The 21,905-nt window shown below is 39.4% G+C and overlaps 2 protein-coding genes across 2 annotated transcripts; one reads left to right on the top strand and one right to left on the bottom strand.

Moving 5' to 3' along the window:
- The first annotated feature begins 3,695 nt into the window (after positions 1-3,695).
- LOC132158981 (DENN domain-containing protein 4B-like) lies at positions 3,696-5,720 on the top strand. Its single transcript, XM_059568628.1, has 3 exons — positions 3,696-3,909; positions 3,982-4,040; positions 5,158-5,720. Exons 1-3 carry the CDS (start codon positions 3,755-3,757, stop codon positions 5,301-5,303), a joined length of 360 nt encoding a protein of 119 aa, XP_059424611.1. The 5' UTR covers positions 3,696-3,754; the 3' UTR covers positions 5,304-5,720.
- A 5,431-nt stretch (positions 5,721-11,151) lies between these two features.
- LOC132157898 (tripartite motif-containing protein 16-like protein) lies at positions 11,152-16,375 on the bottom strand. The gene is made up of 6 exons (XM_059567159.1): positions 15,788-16,375; positions 14,122-14,217; positions 13,809-14,042; positions 12,929-13,088; positions 12,741-12,788; positions 11,152-11,700 (listed from the first exon to the last, which is right to left on the bottom strand). Exons 1-6 carry the CDS (start codon positions 16,373-16,375, stop codon positions 11,177-11,179), a joined length of 1,650 nt encoding a protein of 549 aa, XP_059423142.1. The 3' UTR covers positions 11,152-11,176.
- Between the last annotated feature and the right edge of the window lie 5,530 nt (positions 16,376-21,905).

Here is a 21,905-nt window from a genome sequence, read left to right as displayed (position 1 = left end):
TTTTTATGGAAGTTAATGCATTATGCTACTTTGCTACTTTTTGTCTCCTGGTCAGGGCTTACTTATTTGTTTATTAATAACACAAACCCAAAAAGTTTGATTTTAAGCAACTGTAAAGGCACATTTTAAAATGTTTATGAATCTTAAAAATAAAAAAAACTATTGTAAAAAAAAAAAATCTGAAAGATAAAAAAAATGTGTATTTTGAGGCACTTAAATAATTCTCATAGATTTGTTCTTTCGGTAAAAACTTCTCTTCCGGGTCTTAACAGACATGACTGAGGTTAACACTCAGCAAGTGTCAAATGCAAGTACAAATCAGCACTGTGTATATGCATTTAACCATTATTTTTACAGCTCCAAAAGCGACACCTAGTGGCAAACAATAAATTTGCATTCAAGGCAAGGCAAGTTTATTTATATAGCACATTTCATACAGAATGGTAATTCAAAGTGCTTTACATAAAAGAAAGTAAAATAATAATGAACAAAAATAATAACAAAAATAAAACAACCAATTTTAAAACTTTTAAAATTATTAAAAAATGTACTTATTTAAAATGAATTTAAAACAGAAAATGATTTTACATAAAATAATAAAAAAACAGTGAAAATATAGTGCAATCAGTTCGGACATCGCACAGTGCTCATTCAATAAATGCACAGCTAAACAGATGAGTTTTAAGTCTAGATTTAAATGTGACTAGTGTTTTAGCACATCTGATCTCTTCTGGAAGCTGATTCCAACTGCGGGCGGCATAGTAACTAAAGGAGGACTCCCCTTGTTTTGTGTGAACCCTTGGTATTTCTAACTGACTCAATCCTAATGATCTGAGTGCTCTGTTAGGTTTATATTCAGTGAGCATATCTGAAATATATTTCGGGCCTAGGACATTTAGTGACTTATATACGAGTAAAAGTACTTTAAAATCAATCCTAAATGTAACTGGAAGCCAGTGTAAGGACCTGAGGACTGGTGTGATGTGCTCAGATTTTCTGGTTCTAGTCAGAATCCTGGCAGCAGTGTTCTGGATGAGCTGCAGGTGTCTAATGGTCTTTTTGGGAAGGATGGTGAGGAGCCCATTACAATAGTCCACCCTGCTGGTGATAAAGGCATGAACAAGTTTCTCCAAGTCTTGGCTGGAATCAAAACATCTAATTCTTGCAATGTTTTTTAAATTATAGTATGCTGATTTAGTTAATGCTTTGACATGACTACTGAAACTAAGGTCTGTCTCCAGAATCACACCAAGATTCCTGACTTGATTTTTAGTTGTTTGACCCCTAGAGTCAAGGTATGCATTCACCTTGAACACTTCATCTTTGTTTCCAAATGCAATGACTTCAGTTTTTTCCTTGTTTAACTGAAGAAAGTTCTGGCACATCCAACTATTAATTTCATCAATGCATTGGTAGAGGGAGTCAATGGGGCTGTAGTCATTTGGAGATAAGGCTAGGTAAATCTGGGTATCATCAGCATAGCTGTGATAGGCAATTTGGTTCTTTCTCATTATTTGACTTAGTGGGAGCATATACAGGCTGAACAAGAGCGGTGCAAGAATTGACCCTTGTGGGACTCCGCATGTCATGGACGTCCACTTAGACTTATGCTCTGCTATACTCACATAATAGCCTCTCCCTTCTAAGTATGACCTGAACCATTTGAGTACCATCCCAGAAAGCCGACCCAGTTTTCCAGTCTCTCTAGTAGTATGTTATGATCGACAGTGTCAAACGCAGCACTGAGATCTAGCAATACCAGCACCGATATTTTGCCAGAGTCACAATTTAAGCGAATATCATTTATTATCTTAATGAGTGCTGTCTCTGTGCTGTGATGCGGTCGAAAACCAGATTGAAAATTGTCCAGGTATCCATTTGAGTTTAAGTATTTGTTCAGCTGATTAAAAACGACCTTTTCTATAATTTTACCTATAAAAGGAAGATTAGATATTGGTCTAAAATTGCTCAAAATGGTGTTATCAAGATTGCTCTTTTTCAGGAGGGGCTTAACTACTGCAGTTTTTAAGGAGTTTGGAAATGTCCCAGAAAGAAGTGAGGCGTTTACCACTTCTAAAAGATCTGCTTCTAAGCAGTTAAACACATTTGAAAAAAGATGTGAGAAGTGTGTCAAGATAGCAGGTTGACGATTTTAGGTGCTGCACTATGTCTTCCAGAATTTTGCTATCAATTGCTTCAAAAATAGACATAGTATCTTTTTGATATTGTGGCCTAATCTGTCTGACCTCTGCATTACTTGAGGATGTGCTAATCGCCTTCCTGATATTGATGACCTTCTCAGAAAAGAAGGATGCAAACTCATTGCATTTGCTGTCTGAGAGCATTTCACTGGGAATCTGACTTGGGGGGTTTGTCAGTCTCTCAACAGTGGCAAAAAGAGTACGAGTGTTATTTAAGTTACTGTTTATAAGGTTTGAGAAGAAATTCTGTCTAGATGTGGCTAGTTTCACATTAAAATTAAGTAAGGCTGTCTTTATAGATGCTATAGTGAATTTTAAGTTTTGTCTTCCTCCACATCCTCTCTGCTTTTCTGCATTGTCTTTTCATAGTCTGAACTGCTGTTGATCTTCTCCAAACTGATTTCTGTCTGTTTGTTTTCCTACTGACTATTATTGGAGCAATATCATCAATAACATTCTTAACTTTTGAGTTGAATGAATCAAGGAGAGTATCAACAGAGTCTGCAGAAATGCTTGGTGTTAAAGATATAGCCTCCATAAATAGTACACTTGTGTTCTCGTTAATGCATCTCCTTCTGACAGAGACTGATCTAGAAAATACAGAAGTGATCAGATAGTGCTATGTCCTTAATAACAATGGATGAAATGTTTAGACCCCTACTGATGATTAAGTCTAGAGTGTGTCCACCTTTGTGTGTGGGTCCATGCACATGCTGAGTCAAGTCAAAAGTGTTTAGAACCGTTATCATTTCTTTTGTAGTTTTGTTTTCTGCATTATCTATGTGAATATTAAAATCCCCTGCAATAGCAAAACAGTCAAACTCTGAGGAAATCATTGATAACATTTCTGTGACCTCTTCAACAAAGGCTGGAGAGTATTTTGGAGGCCTGTAAATAATAATAAACAGAATGCATGGAGCACCTTTCAGCACAATCCCTAGATATTCAAAAGACAAGTACTGACCAAATGACACTTGCTTGCATTTATATACATCTTTAAATTGAGCAGCTACACCCCCACCTCTCCTAACAGTCCTGCAGACACTCATGTAAGTGAAGTTAGGAGGGGCTGCTTCATTAAGGACTGTTGCATTGCAGCTATCTTCAAGCCATGTTTCGTTTAGAAACATAAAATCCAGATTGTTTGTGGTTATAAAGTCATTGATTAGAAATGATTTATTTTTTAGTGAGCGAATGTTTAAAGGTGCTAACTTGTTTGGTTTTCCGCAGCATACACGCAGAGACCTAAATGTGAACCGGTATATACACCCCACGGGGTTCAAGTTTTCCTGGGTCTGTGCTCGCAGCAAGTCGGCGGGCCATATGCTAATGTTTTATGTTGATGTCAACATGAAATGGTTTTAAAAATGACTCATTTCAATGAATCAGTCAAATCTGCACGTGCTGCACTTTCAGATTTAAAAATGTTTTCATTCACTTAGATCTGTGTTACATACTGTGTGAAAGGTAATTTTCAAAAATTAATTTTAATATTCTGCTGATTCCCATTATTGATTGATGTGATTCCCTCCTGTCCTGCAGGTGGCGTCCCCATGCGCATCTACAGCTGGCGGCATCACAACCATCCCTTCAACCTCAACTTCCTGGAGGAAGTGCTGCGCTGGATCGGCATGAACGAGGTACACAAGGCCATCACGCTCTTCCTGGATACGGTTGCTAAGCAGCCCGGCACTCCGTGGATACAGAGGTGAGGTGTGGTGATGCTGTAGTGATGCTCAGCTGAGATGAGACTCTGATGTGTGTTTGTGTGGCTCTGCAGGAGTCTGTACAGAGAGATGCTCTTCCTCACACTGGCTGCCATGGGCAAAGATCACGTCGGTGAGTCATGCTAAACCAGCAATCTCCAATAAAGAGCATTTATTTTTATTTACTTTAAAGAAAACTTTAAAGTAATAGTTAAAAAATAATAATCAACATTTGCTGTTATTTAGAAAAAAAATATTTACTCTCAGGCCATCCAAGATGTAGGATACTTTTTTTCTTCAGTAGACCAGTAAAGAAGATTTTTAGCTGAAACCATGATCCTTGGCGATACTTAAACTTAAACAGGCAACACAAGGATCCTCAGAGAGATGGACACAAAGGAGCTTAAAGCTAGCCACATGCTCCACTTCAGGTCCATCAGTGTAGATGGGAGTGTGTGCATGGTTCTTCCTGGTTCACCGGTGATTTACAATCAGATCTTTGGTTTTCTGGGTGTTTAGTGCAAGGTTGTTGTTGGCACACAATGCTGCTAGATGTTGAACCACCGCGGTGTCATCTACAAACTTGATTATGGAGTTAGAACCATGCACAGGTATGCAGAAGTGAGTGAAAAAAGAAAAGAGGATTGGGCTCAGCACAGAGCCCTGTGGTACACCAGTGTTTAAAGTGAGGATGGAGGAAGTGTAGTTACCGATTCAAAAAGACTGTGGTCTGTTGGTGAGAAAGTCCAGGGTCCAGTTACAGAGGGAGGGGCTAATGCCAAGATCAGTGAGCTTGGAGATCAGTTTGGATGGGATCGCAGTATTGAAGGAGGAACTTTAGTTGACAAAAAAGAACCGGTTTCAAAGAATGATTAATTTGTGAACTGAACCGCTTGCCCGAGGCTCTGGATTACAGATAATAATGTTGTAAATTATGTTCAGTTTCTTGCACAGACTGAACATTGTGCTTCATATGATCTCAATATATCATGAGAAGACACAGGGATTCATTTTGTGTTGTCTGAAATGTTTTTTTTACTCTAAAAGTGACGGTAGCCACTGACTTGCATTTTATGAATTCACCAAAGACATGATTTCAGCTAAAAATCTACTTTAATAAATAAATAGAAAAGTCACCTACATCTCGCACGGTCTGAGAGTGAGTAAATTAACAGTGAATGTTGATTATTGGGTGAACTATCGCTATAATGGTAAAGATATTTTTATTTTATTATGTTGTGTGTCCGCAGCTTCGTTTGATAAGCGTTATAAGGCAGCGTACCATCGCTTGAGCAGTTCTCTGGGCCGAGAAGAACTGAGGAGGAAGAGAGTACAGCCGCCCGGTCCTAAAGCCATCGACTGCAGACGCTGCTTCCTGCTGCCGCTGGAGTGCTGATCACACACACACACACACACACACACACACACACACTCCGCTTGTCTCGTCTTGCCGTCGTCTAACCGCTTCTTGAAGAGGAAACGCAAAACACAGTCTGAGCGCTTCTGCAGATGCATTGCATTATGCTGCTGTGCATTATGGGAACACGTGAGCCTTTCACTAATAACAGCAAACTGACACCCGGCCGCCCCTCGGAAGATTTAATAGGATCTAATGTGGCGTCTGAATTTACCTCGTTTATTTCTCTTGGTTTTATTTCATGGAACTCAAAGATGAAGATTCCGGTTGGGAACGCCGGAAGGCATCATGGGAGTTTGAGATGATCCTGCAGTGGAGTGATGTTTGTGTGAGATGTTTCCTGACCAGCAGATCCATCGTCTCTGTTCTGGACAGAAGAGTTGCTCAGTAAACTAGTCTGGTCAGGACTAGCTCGTTCCCCTGAACCATGTTTGTGTGTGCGAGAGAGAAAGCAGCGCTGCTGTCGATCTACAAACACATTTTATTCAGTCATTTTAAACAGTGTCATGTGATGTGGTGTAACTGTAGGAGGATCCATTGAGCCGATATTCACACGACCATCAAACACATTCACCTCCAAACTCTCTCTGGTGTGAAGAACAGATCATTCATCGTTCTGTCATCACTTCCTCTCATTCAGATCAGCGTGACCAGTGTTTTCTGTTCATATAATGACAGTCAGTAGAGTCCAGTGTTGCTTGGATCCCAAACTTCTTTAAAATACAGTTACGTTTATTCATTTATCAGATTATAGATTTTCTGAACATGAAGACATGAGGAGAATAAATGATGACAGAATGATTATCATTAAATGCGCACATCATGTTTGAATTTGTAGATTTGATTGATGATGTTTTCAGTCATGTCTGATGATAATGCTTTTTTTGTTTTGTTTTGTTTTTATATATATAAAGAGTAGGATATTTTTTATATGTCAGGAAATAAAACAAAATAAAAAAAGTAATCTGTAAAGACTTCCCAATAATCTCAGTGAAGAAGCCTGAGTTTTCTTCAATCAAACTGTTTCTGTTGGTTTCGTGGCATGTGATCCGCTGTGATTCATCTGATCTTGTTCTGTTGTGTCCGAAAGCGTCTCTCTTGTTTGCTCTTCTGATCCGTGTTTCTTTAGGTTTTGTGTTCATCTGTGAGTTTTATTCTCCTTGACTGAAATGACTGAACACGGATCTGTGTTTAAAATCACTGTTACAGAGGAAACACTAGTGTCTGTAGGATTGATGCCACATTCATTAGTCTTAATTTTATGAAGGAGGAAAATGAAACTGCTAGAAGAGTTTTAGTGGCGTCAGAGGAAGCTGTAGTTTGTGCTCTCATTTAATGCAATAACCACGAGCTTCACTGCAGCATGAACGTCTGCATTTATCAAGAGAACAGAGATTATAAAGCTATATTTAAGTTTTCATGTGTTTGCTGTGCTAATTTATATCAAGGTGACCTCTGACCTTTGTTGTGAATGTTGTTTTGTTTTTCTTTTTTAAGAAAAGAGTTTTAAGAACCAACATTCTGTGTGTTTCTTCAGATCACTGCCATGTGAGTTTGTTATTAATAATTAGCAGGATACCTTTGATTATACATATGTGTGAAAAATATCAATTATTGCATATATAAAATTAGAAAAATATTTAGAAAAATAAAAAAGAATCAAAGAATATAGGTAGCACATATATATAAGGAAAACATTTAATATGTGTATACAGTATACTGTATACAGTTGCAAGAAAAAGTGAACCATTTTAAATTTTCTAGTTATCTGTATAAATTGGTCATGAAATTTGATTTGATTTTTACAAAGTCACAAATATCAACAAACACAATATTTCTAAGCTGATAAACAATCATCATCTTTCATGTCTTTATTGGGCACACTCAATAAAAAATTAAGAGAAACACTAGGCTTCTTGTGTCAAATGCCAGTTGGAGTCGGATGTTTGCAAACCAGGAGTACAATCAATGAAACGAGAATAAAGGTGTGGTTTAGAGCTTATACAAAAGCTGTGTTCCAAATTTAAAGGGATAGTTCACCCAAAAATGAAAATGATGTCATTAATGACTCACCCTCATGTCGTTCCAAACCCGTGAGACCTCCGTTCATCTTCTGAACACAGTTTAAGATATTTTAGATTTAGTGCGAGAGCTCTCAGTCCCTCCATTGAAGCTGTGTGTACGGTCTACTGTCCATGTCCAGAAAGGTCAGAAAAACATCATCAAAGTAGTCCATGTGACATCAGAGGGTCAGTTAGAATTTGATGAAGAATCGAAAAAAAAAATTTGGTCCAAAAATAAAAACAATTACGACTTTATTCAGCATTGTCTTCTCTTCCGTGTCTGTTGTGAGTGCGTTCACAACGCTGCTGACGTGTTTTCTGATGCGCCACATACACACAACTGGCGCAGTTTCATAGATTGTCTATGAACAGATTCACGCCCACTTTTAGGGGAAAACAAACCACCATACAGTATTGGATAGAGGAAGTGAACTACAAAATGCCAAAGAGTTGTTGTGTGGATGGGTGCACCAATAATGTTTGTAAAACCCAAATTTTGAAATTCATGGCTACCTGCCATCATCATCCATATCTTGCTGTTATGGAAATATCATGAACTACTAATGATGCTACTCGAAAGCTAAGCCAGGCTAGTTGTATGGCTGGACAGAAAAGTGCACTCAGTACTCTAAATATAAAGACATAATATACATTATAAATTTAAAGATGTTTACTTTCAAATACGAAGAAAAATCATTCACTGGCTTACCTGGTGACTAAATGAAGCACAAATAAATGTCCGGGTAAGACACTGGCCACTTGATGGACACTGGAGAATGAAGGGACATATTTTTAAATTGACCAAATTAAGTTTGTGGATGAATCTTTCACACTCTGTGGCAGGCAGGGTGGACATATAATTACTTGACATGTTTAGTCTTAGGGATTTCTTAAGTTATTCACGCCATTAATGACAAAATTTTCATTTTTGGGCTAACTAACCCTTTAAATGCATGAAGTGCAGATGTGATTGCATCACAGCGTCTCGACGTAAGCTGTCCCAAAGTCAGAATCCACACTCTGAAGACCACATTTGAAGTGCGAATGCGAAAGCAACTTCAAATGCACCCTTCATTTCCCATGAAAATGAAGTGTACATCTTATGGACACTTTGCACCCTACCATATCCCAGAATCATTTGTGCATATGACAACGGTGTTTATATTAAAAGAACATGGCAGGTGAGGAGGAATTCCCATTGAAATGTAAGTTTTGTGTTTTCATTTACTCAGATACCTAGCGAAAGTGTTAAAGGGATTCCTGGCTATTAAGACTTTTATAGCGTAATATAACGTAAAAGATGTCCTTACTAAAATATGTAGTGGACAACCCATTAAAGATTTGTTATTTTTAAAAATTACATGGTTTTATACATATTTTGGACTATGGTGGGGGGGGGGGCATTATTCTGATGACGTAAAATGGTTGCACTCGGTGAGCTACTGTCGCTACCTGTTGCTGTTTACCGCAACACAAGCCGGAATAGACAACTCGGAAAATAAAATACTGATATGATGACTACAGTAGGGTGACCAAAAGTGCCATTTTCCCAGGACACATCCTGGCCAGGATTTTTATATTGCCTAAAATATCCAGGTTTTGGGGATATCCCTCCATTGCACGTTTGGTCACCCCTAGACTACAACTACTGAAAGAGCTTACATGTGATGATGGATATAAGTATAGGTTTAAACCAAATGCCATACCATCCCCACAAGGAGTCTAAATGCCCCAGATCTGGAGGGAAATCTGTGCTGAGAAACTCCTCCAGCGGCCACAGCATCATGATTAGCTTCGGCATATTTACATCCTAACAGGATGGCATAGCGTTTCTTGTCTCAGCCATTTGTAAGCTGTTCCCACAACCTTAGGGTTAGGAGTCAAATTCTCTAACCACTAGGCCACATGGACCTACACAATGCTTACTATCTTGTCCGGATTAGGGAGGGGGATGAGTGGAAGACGACCTTTAACAGTCCTACAGGGCACCTTGAATGTTTGGTTTTTCCATTCGGGTTGTCCAGTGCCCCGGCTGTCTTTCAAGCACTTGTTAATGACGTGCTGTGAGATATTATCAATCAAATTTTTTGTGTTCCTGGATGATATTTGAATATTCTCCTCTTCCTTCCAGGTGCACATCCAGCACTTCAGGCAGGTGCTCCAGCTGCTACTTGAGAATCAGCTATTTGTTAAGGTGGAGAAGTGGACCTTTCATGCCCAGTCGGGTTCCATCATTTCAGTGGAGGGGATTCTCATGGACCCTGCGAAGGTGAGAGCCATCTCTATCTGGCCGGTGCCTAAATCAGAGAAAGATTTACAACAGTTCCTGGGTTTGTCAATTTGTATCGGTGATTCATCAGGAACATTAGTCAGGTAGTCAGGTCAAGGTTAAATTCATCTGGTCTCTAGCGACTCAGAATGCTTTTGATGAGCTCAAATGCAGATTTATTTCTGCCCCTATTCTCATTACACCTTATTCTTCTCTGCAGTTTGTGTTGGAGGTAGGTGTTGGAGCAGTTCAAGATTATGAGGAGGAGGAGGCTGGGATCGAATGCTGTGGTTGGTGCTGGCTGGTTTTGGACTTCCTTAAGCGCTCCACCTACAGACACTCATGTACTTCTTGAGTAGGAAGGGCCTCAAAAATCTAGAAGACATTTTTATAATGTTTTGGCCCGATATCTAATATATGGCATTATAAGTAATAGTGTGATAATATTTTAAATTGCACATTTACCAGGTCAATCACACAAGAAATTAAGATTATATACAATAATACATTTGCAATTCAATGTTTATATTTTTTTTTTAATCAAAGTATGGTAACCTATACTCTGAATTTGTGCTCTAAATTTAACCTATCCGAGTGCACAAACACACACACTCATTTTCAAAAGCTTGAAATTTTGTAATTTACATATCGTAACCATTGATCTTTAATAGATTTAAAGGGGTCATTGGATCATTCTTGATCCAGCTTAATTTACAGAAAAAGTAAGTATATGGGTTTTTTAATGAATCTTTGCAAATCACCTTTCCTAATATGTGCTAGTTAGCCAGTTTCAAGGCTGAAGTTTACAGTCTGCTCATCGCCTGACGGAAGAGAGGGGCGGGGTCACCAGAGCTCATTATCATACAAAGCAACATGGACTACAACAGCTAGAACAGCTTGCTGAACACAGAGCTGATTTTGACAGGGTAAAAAAGGTGTTTTTTATACTACCATTGAGAAATTTTAACTAAAGTATGTTATAGACTTTTTATTAAGACCCTAAAGAATCATATCAACTTGTGGAAAATGGGCAGCCGATGACCCCTTTAAATTATAAACAATCTATAACCTGAAAATGAAAACAGATTCAACAGTTAATAATTAAATGCATGACAATAAAAACAGTGACATGTGACACAGGAAGACAAAAATACAGAAAAGGGTTGGAGCTACATATGGTGAATAATGAAAATGATTTATTGACGGTGTGTGATCATTTTAATTGAAAGCTACTTTTAATAGTAATAATAGAAATGACTGATGTGACATTACATTAAAAACTAAATGACTGATTTCAGTCAACACAAATAGATAAAAGAACAGAAACACAAGCAGGACTCACACACTGATCTTACTGTCTATATGTATTGCACACATTTATTCTGATGTTATTTTACTCACAGAACTTCAGCTGCAGTATTAATATCATGAAGAGAAAAGAAGAGACTCTCACTGTTACTGATTCATCATGTAGCTCTAAGTATTATGGGTAGAATCTCTCATTAGTCTATTCTGATTCATCAACAAAGTTTCACTGATGATTGTCTCCTAACAACATTAAACCCAGGATAGAGCGGCTGAGTGAATGTGGTCTGGACTGTGTGGATGAGGCTCATTGTGTCAGAGACGCTGTAGAAGGACAGAGTTCCTGCACTGTGATCTACATACACTCCTATTCTACTGCTGATGGGAATCACAGGGAGAACAGACTCTATGTTATTGTGTCTGAATGAGAAACTGGAGGGAAAGCAGATCAAACTCCAGGACTGATCATTAGATCCAAACCCACACTCATCACCCCGTCCCTTCCTCTTGATGCTCTGATATGACACTGATATAAAGACACGAGTCCCACTCCACTCCAGCTCCCAGTAACAGCGTCCACACACACTCTCTCTACACAACACCTGATACCAATGATCAAATCTTTCTGGATGATCAGGATACGGCTGCTTTTTTTTTGTTTGAATAATCGCTCTTTTTCTTTCAGACAGACGGAGCCATTGATTCATTGTGTTCGGATCCAGAGTGAGCTTATGGAAATCTAATGGAGATAAAACACATCAGAAACAGGAATTATGAATCTGTTTGATCTTTTCATGTTGTTCTCTTCATGTTCAGTGTATCAGCAGTAGCTGCGTTTACATGGAACCTACTAATCCAATCGTAAGATGACTAGAAGCACAATAAGAATAAAAAAGGTAAATACGTATATGTAAATACGTCAATCGGATTGAATTGGCCAGATCCGACTAAAATTTTGATCTGAGCGAGAGAACATGTAAACACTTGATTGGATTGAAAACTGTAAAGTACTGTGCATGCACAGTTACGTAGAAATAGCGTAATGACGTATGGTGCGCAGAAAGAGCTGTTCTTCCTGGCGAATAAAGTGTCATAAGTATCATTATAAAACAGCCCCTTTCACTCAGTGATAGTGAAGTGGAGCAGGAGGCCTTGTTTAAGACTCTCATCAACAAATGACTGGTTTTGGGTGCGGGATATTTTTTTTTTACACGTAGGCAGTACTGCACAACAGTTCATGTGCTAGCCGTCGCCTAATTAGCCCCTTTCACACTGCATGTTGGTCCCGGAAAATTGCCGGGTCGCCTTCTCTGTGAACACAATTGATCCCGGGTTGAGGACCTAGTAACATTGCAGGGTTCAGTCTTGGAAAGAGCTCTGTGTGAACAAATGCCAGAACTAATGCCGTAAAGGGTGTGTCGCAGTGATGACGCACGTTATTGTGCAACTCTTTTCACTTCACATCCTAATGTTACGTGTCATTATGGGACATTTACGGGTTGTGTGTGAACGCAAGCACAGATTCTGGGAAATCCCTGACAATGTGAAAGGAGCAAAATATAGCAAACTGGGAACAATTATCCATGTATCCGGGACACATTATCCATGTACTTTGCAGAATCACAGTGCGAAAGGGGCTTTAGTGTCTCAGTACAGATGAACAGATATCTGTGCAAATCATCATTTGCATCATCAGTTATAAAACTCTTCTTTCACCTTCTACAAGATGGGCATGAACATACTCAGTGAGTTTTTGTGCTTGTTTTCTAACTGACTTACATTGTAGGAAGTCGTTCCTGGTTCTGGGAACAATGTTGGTGAATGTGACTGTGGAAATCAACAGACATGAACAGTGTGATTCTCATGATACTGAATACATTCCTAAGACATTTCTAATATGATGTTCTCCATGATATGAGATGATGATGGACTGGTTTCTGAGAGCAGATGACTCTCCAGGACTTTACCTCTGTCTGAGATCTTCTTGAGCTCCTCTTTGCAGAAATCCTCCAGTTTGTCTCTCAGCTGATGGACAGATTCTCTCAGATCATCAGAAGAGAAGAGAGAACTGAAGAGATCATCATTTACATCTGTAGATTCAGGAGGTGCTGAGAGAGACTGGAAACTCTACAGAAAACAGAAATCAAATCTCATCATCTCCACACTTCAATAATCTGCACCAAAATCAGATTTGTGCGGCTCTTGTTGACTTGACTGATCTTTAGTAACTCAACTCAATCCAGCACTTTCACTGCATCAGCTTCATTCTTCTTATATTTATTAAATCACATAAGAGCTACAGATTCTAGTATTTGCTGCTTACGATATATGTGAACTTTCTAGGAAATAGTTTAGCTGATAAAACATCTGCTAAGATATAAATGTCCATCTAACATCTCAAGTACATCAATGGAGTCTATTTTAGGGTTGAGTAGATTTGCTCAGGAAAAGCAGCTCAAAGACTACAATTAGATTGACCATTATTTATAACTTTACAGCGGTTAGAGACACTTAAACTTCATAAGGATGCTTAAGACACAACCAGGTTTGGTTTAGTTTGGTTCAATGTTACAGACTAAAAAAAAAACAAATTCAACCAGATTTGAGGATCACCTGATCCAATTCACTTTTTTCACCAGGATATAATAAATCAGAGGGTAAAATTAGGTAAATGTTGAAATGTTACTGAAGTTTTGAACTGTCGGTAATGCTAGTGGAGGTTGACCAGATGAGAGTCTGACTGATAATTATATATAAAGACACCCATGAAATGTTTCTCTGTGAGTCTCTGTCACAGCAGGATCTGCTCAAGTCCACTATGATCCTGTTCTTCTAGATCTGTGTTACCTGCAGGAACTGGATGTGATCCTGTGTGTGTGAAAGCTGCTCCAGCTCAGCATCTCTCCTCCTCAGATCATTGATCTCCTGATCCAGTCGCTCCAGTCGTTCTTCAGCTCGACTCACTGTAGTCTTTTCCTGATCTCTGATCAGTCGTATCAGCTCAGAATGGCTTCTCATACCAGAGCGGATGAGCTCAGTAAAGATCTTCTCACTGTCCTCCACTGCTGTCTGTGCAGAGCGCTGTTAGGACACACTGTGATTCAGCTTCAGTGAGTCTGAACTGAGACGGAGACAAACTTCTCTTCTTCTCCAGACTCACCTTCTGAGACTCCACAGTCTCTCTCAGCTGCTGGAGATCTTTCTCTCTCTGCTGGATTCTCTGCTGGAACGTCTTGTGTGTCTCATTCAGCTGGTCCTGGAGGAAAAATAGAAGATACTGAATATCACAGAAAACAACTTGCACTAAATAATCATGTGATCAGATGAATCCAGTAAAAGAAGAACTGATAACTAATGGCTGTAGGTTCAAACTCCAGAAGTGAGGATCAGTTACAATCATCACATGAATTACTAAAAAGCTTAAGTTTTATAAAAGTGATATGTGTGTAAGTGGTATGGGTGTTGACATAAACACATATTTTTCCGTCTTAATTATATATCTAAATTACGGCCTATGCTCTCAATGTCAAATGCAGAAATGTTAATCCATGCATTTATGACCTCAAGGTTAGATTATTGTAATGCTTTATTGGGTGGTTGTTCTGCACGCTTAGTAAACAAACTACAGCTAGTCCAAAATGCAGCAGCAAGAGTTCTTACTAGAACCAGGAAGTATGACCATATTGGCCCGGTCCTGTCAACACTGCACTGGCTCCCTATCAAACATCGCATAGATTTTAAAATATTGCTTATTACTTACAAAGCCCTGAATGGTTTAGCACCTCAGTATTTGAATGAGCTCCTTTTACATTATAATCCTCTACGTCCGCTACGTTCTCAAAACTCAGGCAATTTGATAATACCTAGAATATCAAAATCAACTGCAGGCGGCAGATCCTTTTCCTATTTGGCGCCCAAACTCTGGAATAACCTACCTAACATTGTTCGGGAGGCAGACACACTCTTGCAGTTTAAATCTAGATTAAAGACCCATCTCTTTAACCTGGCATACACATAACATACTAATATGCTTTTATTATCCAAATCCGTTAAAGGATTTTTAGGCTGCATTAATTAGGTAAACCTGCTACATCATTAGAAGAATGGCATCTACGCTAATATTTGTCTGTTTCTCTCTTGTTCCGAGGTCACCGTGGCCACCAGATCCAGTCTGTGTCCAGATCAGAGGGTCACTGCAGTCACTCGGATCCAGTACGTATCCAGACCAGATGGTGGATCAGCACCTAGAAAGGACCTCTACATCCCTGAAAGACAGCGGAGACCAGGACAACTAGAGCCCCAGATACAGATCCCCTGTAAAGACCTTGTCTCAGAGGAGCACCAGGACAAGACCACAGGAAACAGATGATTCTTCTGCACAATCTGACTTTGCTGCAGCCTGGAATTGAACTACTGGTTTCGTCTGGTCAGAGGAGAACTGGCCCCCCAACTGAGCCTGGTTTCTCCCAAGGTTTTTTTCTCCATTCTGTCACCGATGGAGTTTCGGTTCCTTGCCGCTGTCGCCTCTGGCTTGCTTAGTTGGGGTCACTTCATCTACAGCGATATCATTGACTTGATTGCACAGTTTATTTAACTAAGACTATTTAAACTAAGCTGGATGATGACATCACTGAATTCAGTGATGAACTGCTTTTAACTGAAAATGTAATGTTTACCATTGTCCTTCTGCATTATTGACATACTTTTTTTCTATTTCATTCTTTAAAGCTGGTTTGAAACAATCTGTATTGTTAAAAGCGCTAGATAAATAAAGGTTACTTGAAATAAATGCCAGCTTTATTTCATCAGTGTTTAGTTTTAAATACCTGTTTCTCTGTCCTCTGTGCTGCAGCTGATACAATGTCGTGGTGTTTATGTTCATCTATTGTACAGAGCACACATATGAGTTTCTGGTCAGTGCGACAGAAAACCTCAAGGATCTTCTCATGTTTCTGACAGATCATCTCCTGCAGTCGTCCAGTGGCATCGGTCAAATTGTGTCTCTTTCCTTTAAACCAACTCTCGTGTTGTTCGAGGTGATTCAGACAGTAAGAATTTAGACACATCAGACAGGACTTGACGGCTTTGTATTTTCTTCCAGTACAGACATCACAATGCACATCTTCAGCTCCAGAGTAACGGTCAGCAGGACGTTTCCTCTTCTTCAGTTTCTCCACTTCTTCAGCCAGCATGGTGTTTCTAGCTAAAGCAGGTCTTGGACTGAAGGTCTGTCTGCACTGAGGACAGCTGAAGACTCTCTTCTGATCCTCCTGATTCTGATCCTCCTGATCCCAGCAGTCTGTAATACAGATCTTACAGTAACTGTGTCCACACTGGATGGTCACTGGATCCTTCAGGAGATCGTGACACACTCGACACAAGAACTCATCCTGAAAAATTCTGTATTCTGCCATTTTACTGCTTGAATTAAGAGTCACAAAGCATCTCAACCTCGTTTCAGTTTCTCTTTCTCTTTCTCTGAACACACGTGTTTCCTGTTTCCTGGTTCTGTGTTTGAGATACGAAGTGTTGAGGAGTAATAAGTTACATGTAATAGAATTGGAACATAACTTAATGAAAAAATACATGTAATTTTGATTAGTTACAGTTACTGAGAAAAAAGTGAGTAATTAAATGACAATTATTTACAAAATTTAAAAGATTATGAACGGGGTTATATTTGATTTTCATATACACACCTCTACACATTTCTGAAAATGGACCATTGACACTCCTAATTGAGATTATATATAGATTGTCAATGGTTTTGTCTGTGTACTGGAAGGTTTTTTTTTTTTTGTTACTGTCCTATCTCCTAAGCCTGGCTCATGCTTGCAGCCTGATCCCAGGAATGCCATTTGCCACTCCACCGTTAAAACTTTAAATGAAAATGTTTGCAAATTATATAATTGTAAATATGTTCATGCTTGTAGTTACTGTGAAAACCAGGGCCGGGTATAGGCAAATGCTAAGGGCGCCACTCATCCATAGGGGCGCCAGAATGAGTGAACGAGTGATTTTTTTTTTTTTTTTTTTTTTTTTTACATATTTTTTTTTTTATGATAGCCTAGTATTTAAAAACCATTAATTCGAAATACTACCAAATAAAGCAAAAAAAAAAAAAGTCCGGCTCTTCAATCTTCCCCCGCCCATCGAGTGCTTGAAGTGCGTCAGAAACAGAGCGCGCGCGATCAGTTGTTGGTAATTTGTTGTGTAGCGTGCCCGACGCCGCATCCAATGTAGACAGCACCAAGTACACCCGGCTGCAGATCGAGGCGGGGCTGCACCTGGGGCGGGGTTGCACGTGCAGCCCCGCCCCACAGCTATTCTGATTGGTTCGATCGTCTTTCATTGACTTACATGATAGGAAATGTGTGCAAAGTTGGTGTAGGACGGAGAATGCTGTTTAATAAGCTAAAAACGCTGTACAGTTTTACAAAGCCTTTAGTATGATGCAGTTTTTTGTTAACTTGACTCACGATGTCTGATTTATTGAATCAAGAGATGTTAGCTGCTGCAAGTTTACTCTTCTTGACCAGATTAATTAAAAAATGAATAATTGGGACACTCTAAAAGCACACTTAACGTGAAAGTACATGGCTTTATGCATTAAAACGGTGTTTTAAAAAGACCAAACTCCGTAAAAAAATTATTAATAAAGCATTATATTCACAGACAAGCAGTTATGAGCACAGAATACGAACACAAAGTGTTTAATCCACCCATAACCTGCTTGTCTGTAAATAAAATGTGTTATTAAAAATGTTTACTGAGTTTGGTCTTTTTAAAACACGTTTTAATGCATTACGCCACGTTACGCGTTTTCCTTTTAGTCTAATGGTTTTCTATGGGAGGAAAACGCTTAACACGTAATTAAACACTTTGTATTCTTATTCTGGACTCATCTGCCTGTCAGTGAATAGAATGCTTTATTGTTAATTTGTTTACTGAGTTTGGTCTTTTAAAAACAATGTTTTAATGCATTAAGCCACATTAAACGTAGAATGTCCCGAATCATTCCAGCTGATTAAAAAGAATCGGCTCAATGGTCACAAAATGGATATCGAAGAAGATACCAATTTAATTTAAATAGATGATACTTTATAAAGTTTATCTCAATATTTGAGAGTGGCTGTGAGACTGCACTAAAATAAGAGCACAATTATCATGAAATTGTGTTCGTTACTATAGCAACGGTTTACAGGTGTGTCCTTTCAGAATCATCACTGGCCGATAGAAATAAATGTTTATCGATTTCTTCACTTTCAAATAATGGAGGAGCAGCATATTTTCCTGAAATAAAGGGGAGAAAAAGTCTATGTTTTGCATTGTAGTAAAGAAAATTAAAAGTTTCATAAAAATTTAATTGGCAGACACATTAGACTATTGCAGTGTCATTTATCAACTGCATGACGGATAATTATATGTAACAATAATTGTCTTGTCATGCTATATAAATTAAAACAGTAATGATACACCCCTTTCATTTTCCTTTCTCATACTCTGATGATATGAAATAATCATATTTTCTAAAATCATTTAATTCAGAATTCATTCTTCTATCTGAAGACCTGATCGTCTTAATGTGCATAATCAACCCAATTAATTTACTATATTCGTATGTTAGCCTAAAGATCAGCTTAATTTAACAAAACAATCATTTCAGGGACATGGCGAGTTACAGGCTAATGTTTTTTTTTAATTCTTTTGTGCATTATGAAGGCTTTATGAAACTGTACAGCATTTTTAGCTTTTTAAACAGCATTCTCCGTCCTACACCAACTTCGCACACATTTGCTATCATGTAAGTAAATGAAAGACGATTTAACCAATCAGAGTAGGTGTGGGGCGGGGCTGCACGTGCAACCCCGCCTCGATCTGCAGGCTGCAGCCGGGTGCTTCTCGACAGCACTGCTTTTGTTAACACACAGCTCGTAGAAACGGGCCTGGCAGCTCGCGCCAGTTCTAGACACGGTGAAAGTTTCCTGATTGTGACGGAAGGCCGAATTTACATGACACATTATAAATGAGCATAGTCTGCGATAGATACAGTGCCAAAAAGAAGAGAAGAGGATAAAGACAGATGTAAAGACATGTAGTGAAAGAACAATTTATTGCATAGGAGTAAGATACTATAATTTCATGGCAGTTATTTTTACCTTAAACTTAATGTTAGCAGTTGTTCTGAGTCCCCAGACTGTGATTTTGTACAATCATGTCAGTTTTAAGATGCATTTTTTATTATCACTTTTTTATTAATGTTTTACTCTACAGTTGTGCAGTTTTTGGGGGATACCGTACAGGCCAAAATTTTGGAAACATTACTATTTTTAATGTTTTTGAAAGAAGTTTCTTCTGCTCATCAAGCCTGCATTTATTTGATCAAAAATACAGAAAAAAAATGTAATATTGTGATATATTATTACAATATAAAAATAATTTGTTTTCAATTTATTATACTTTAAATTATCATTTATTTCTGTGATGCAAAGCTGGATTTTCAGCATCATTACTCCATTCTTCAGTGTCACATGTGACATCCGGTCTATCACATGATCCTTTAGAAATCATTCTAATATGATGATTTATTATGAGTGTTGGAAACAGTTCTGCTGTAATGTGTGTGTGTGTGTGTGTGTGTGTGTATGTGTGTATATATATATATATATATATATATATATATATATATATATATATATATATATATATATATATGCTAAATCATGAACACAATGACAGGGTGAAATGGGCTGTGATGCATGGGGCGCCAGGTAAAATCTTGCCTAGGGCAGCAAATTGGTCAGGGCCGGCCCTGGTGAAAACACTAGGTCCCATAAAGCCATTTAATTACTGGGCATCTCATTAGATTCTAACCTAATGCAAGCCTCCCTGCCCTCAAATCGCATTAGAGTCATGAAAAATGCTCTAAAATCTAACTTGCTCTCTTTACTGGGCCCTCTTAATTTCACAATGCAATTGATTCCACAGGGAAGGTATTTCATAGCCAGGCTCCTTGAACTCTCAAAGTCAGTTAAAGACCTTAATGATACAGTTAGTCTAGATGAAGGTTGCAGATCAGTTCTCCAATCCTGGTTTTTGCTCCTCAACAACTAAAGCGGCATCTTGTTTTTTGATTATGATGAGTTGGAGTCATCTGCAACACTTAAATTGTACACAGACCCTGCGGCTTCCGTTGGTTTTGGGGAGGGGGGTGTTTAATGTTCAGTAGTTTGCTAGTGCATGGCCAAATGAACTGCAATCGACACCTGTTAATACCCTGTCTACTGCTCTGTTGGAGTTGTACCAACAAGATAGCTTGTATTTTGTAGGGTAAGCAATGGTTAAGGAAACAAATGATGTCCTTCTGCAACAACGAAGCAACTGTCAATATTATTAATAAGGGATGCTCCCCCTGCTCCATTTATAAACCATTTTGTTATGCGAGTTATCTAAAAAGTTACTAAAGATGGCGGCGCGTCCACACACAGCGGCTTCTCTCTGTCCTGACAGAACGGTGTTTTCGTGTTTTTTGTCTTGTGAGTCGCAGTGTTTTTGTACGTTGTCGTCGCGTCTACCTGTCTGTAAGCGCAAATACAGTCGCGAGTTTCTGCTCGATGTCGGCAGAACCACATTTTTACAGTTAAACTCTGCGCACGCGGAACAGCTGCGGGATCTCGGTCTGCTACGGAGGCCTTCACCATCACCGACCCCCACTACTGCATCTCGCCCACAGCAGAGGCGCCACAAGCGGCGTGAGAGGAAGCAGAAGAGGGGTAAGCGCGGAGGTATCCGGGCTAGGCTAATGGCTAACCCACACAAGCCATCTATCCCCACCATCGTACTGGCCAACGTACGCTCGTTGGACAATAAACTGGACTACATTCGATTAATACGCTCAACTCAGAGGACTGTAAGAGACTGTTGTGTTTTTGTGTTCACGGAAACATGGCTCAGCAACAGCGTTCCAGACTGCGCTATTCAGCTCGACCAGCTGACGTGCTATTGAGCGGACAGAGCTCTCGTCGTGGGAGGAAAAACCCGCGTCGGCAGGGCTTTGTGTTTACATCAATGACGCGTGGTGCCGCGAAACTGTTGTGATCTGCAAACACTGCTCACCCCTGGTGGAGTTTATGATTATTAAGTGCCGGCCGTTCTATCTGCCGAGGGAATATACTGCTATACTGCTCATTTCGGTGTACATTCCCCCGTTCAACATCATCAGCAACAGGAACGACGCACTAAATTAACTGTACCAGCACATCAGTGAGCAGCAGACAGCACACCCCGATGCTTTTCTCATCATAGCTGGGGATTTCAACCATGCTGACCTAAAGAGTGTGTTTCCAAAAATACACCAACACATTAACTTTCCAACACGAGGTAATAACATTTTGGACTTTGTTTACACCACACAGAGAGGAGCTTACAAAGCCCCCCCCCCCCACCTCGGAGCCTCAGACCACATCACTGTTATGCTAATGCTTGCATACAGACCGCTCATTAAAGTCGCCAAACCAGTTTACAAACAGATTAAAGTGTGGCCAGAAGGATCATCAGAGGTTCTTCAAGACTGCTTCAACACAACTGAGTGGGACATGTTTAAACAGACTGTCACATGCAATAACACCACTGACCTCCAGTAGTACTCAGAGACTGTCACTGCCTACATAAACAAGTGTATTGATGATGTAACGGTCACAAAAAACATCACTGTCCGGGCCAACCAGAAGCCGTGGATGACAGGGGAGGTCTACAGACTCCTGAAGACATGGAACGCTGCCTTCAGAGCTGGAGATGAGGTGGGCCTGAGAACAGCTAGGGCCAACCTGTCCCGTGGTATCAGAAAGGCTAAGAGACAGCACTCCAGGAGGATAGCTCATCAATTCAGCGACAGCAGAGGCACTAGGAACCTGTGGCAGGGGATACACAGACCATTACGGACTA

The sequence above is a fragment of the Carassius carassius genome, chromosome 15 (assembly GCF_963082965.1).
Source record: "Carassius carassius chromosome 15, fCarCar2.1, whole genome shotgun sequence".
In the NCBI taxonomy this organism is placed as follows: domain Eukaryota; kingdom Metazoa; phylum Chordata; class Actinopteri; order Cypriniformes; family Cyprinidae; genus Carassius; species Carassius carassius.
Note: the sequence above shows the minus strand (reverse complement) of the source record. Positions and strands in the feature narration are given on the sequence as shown.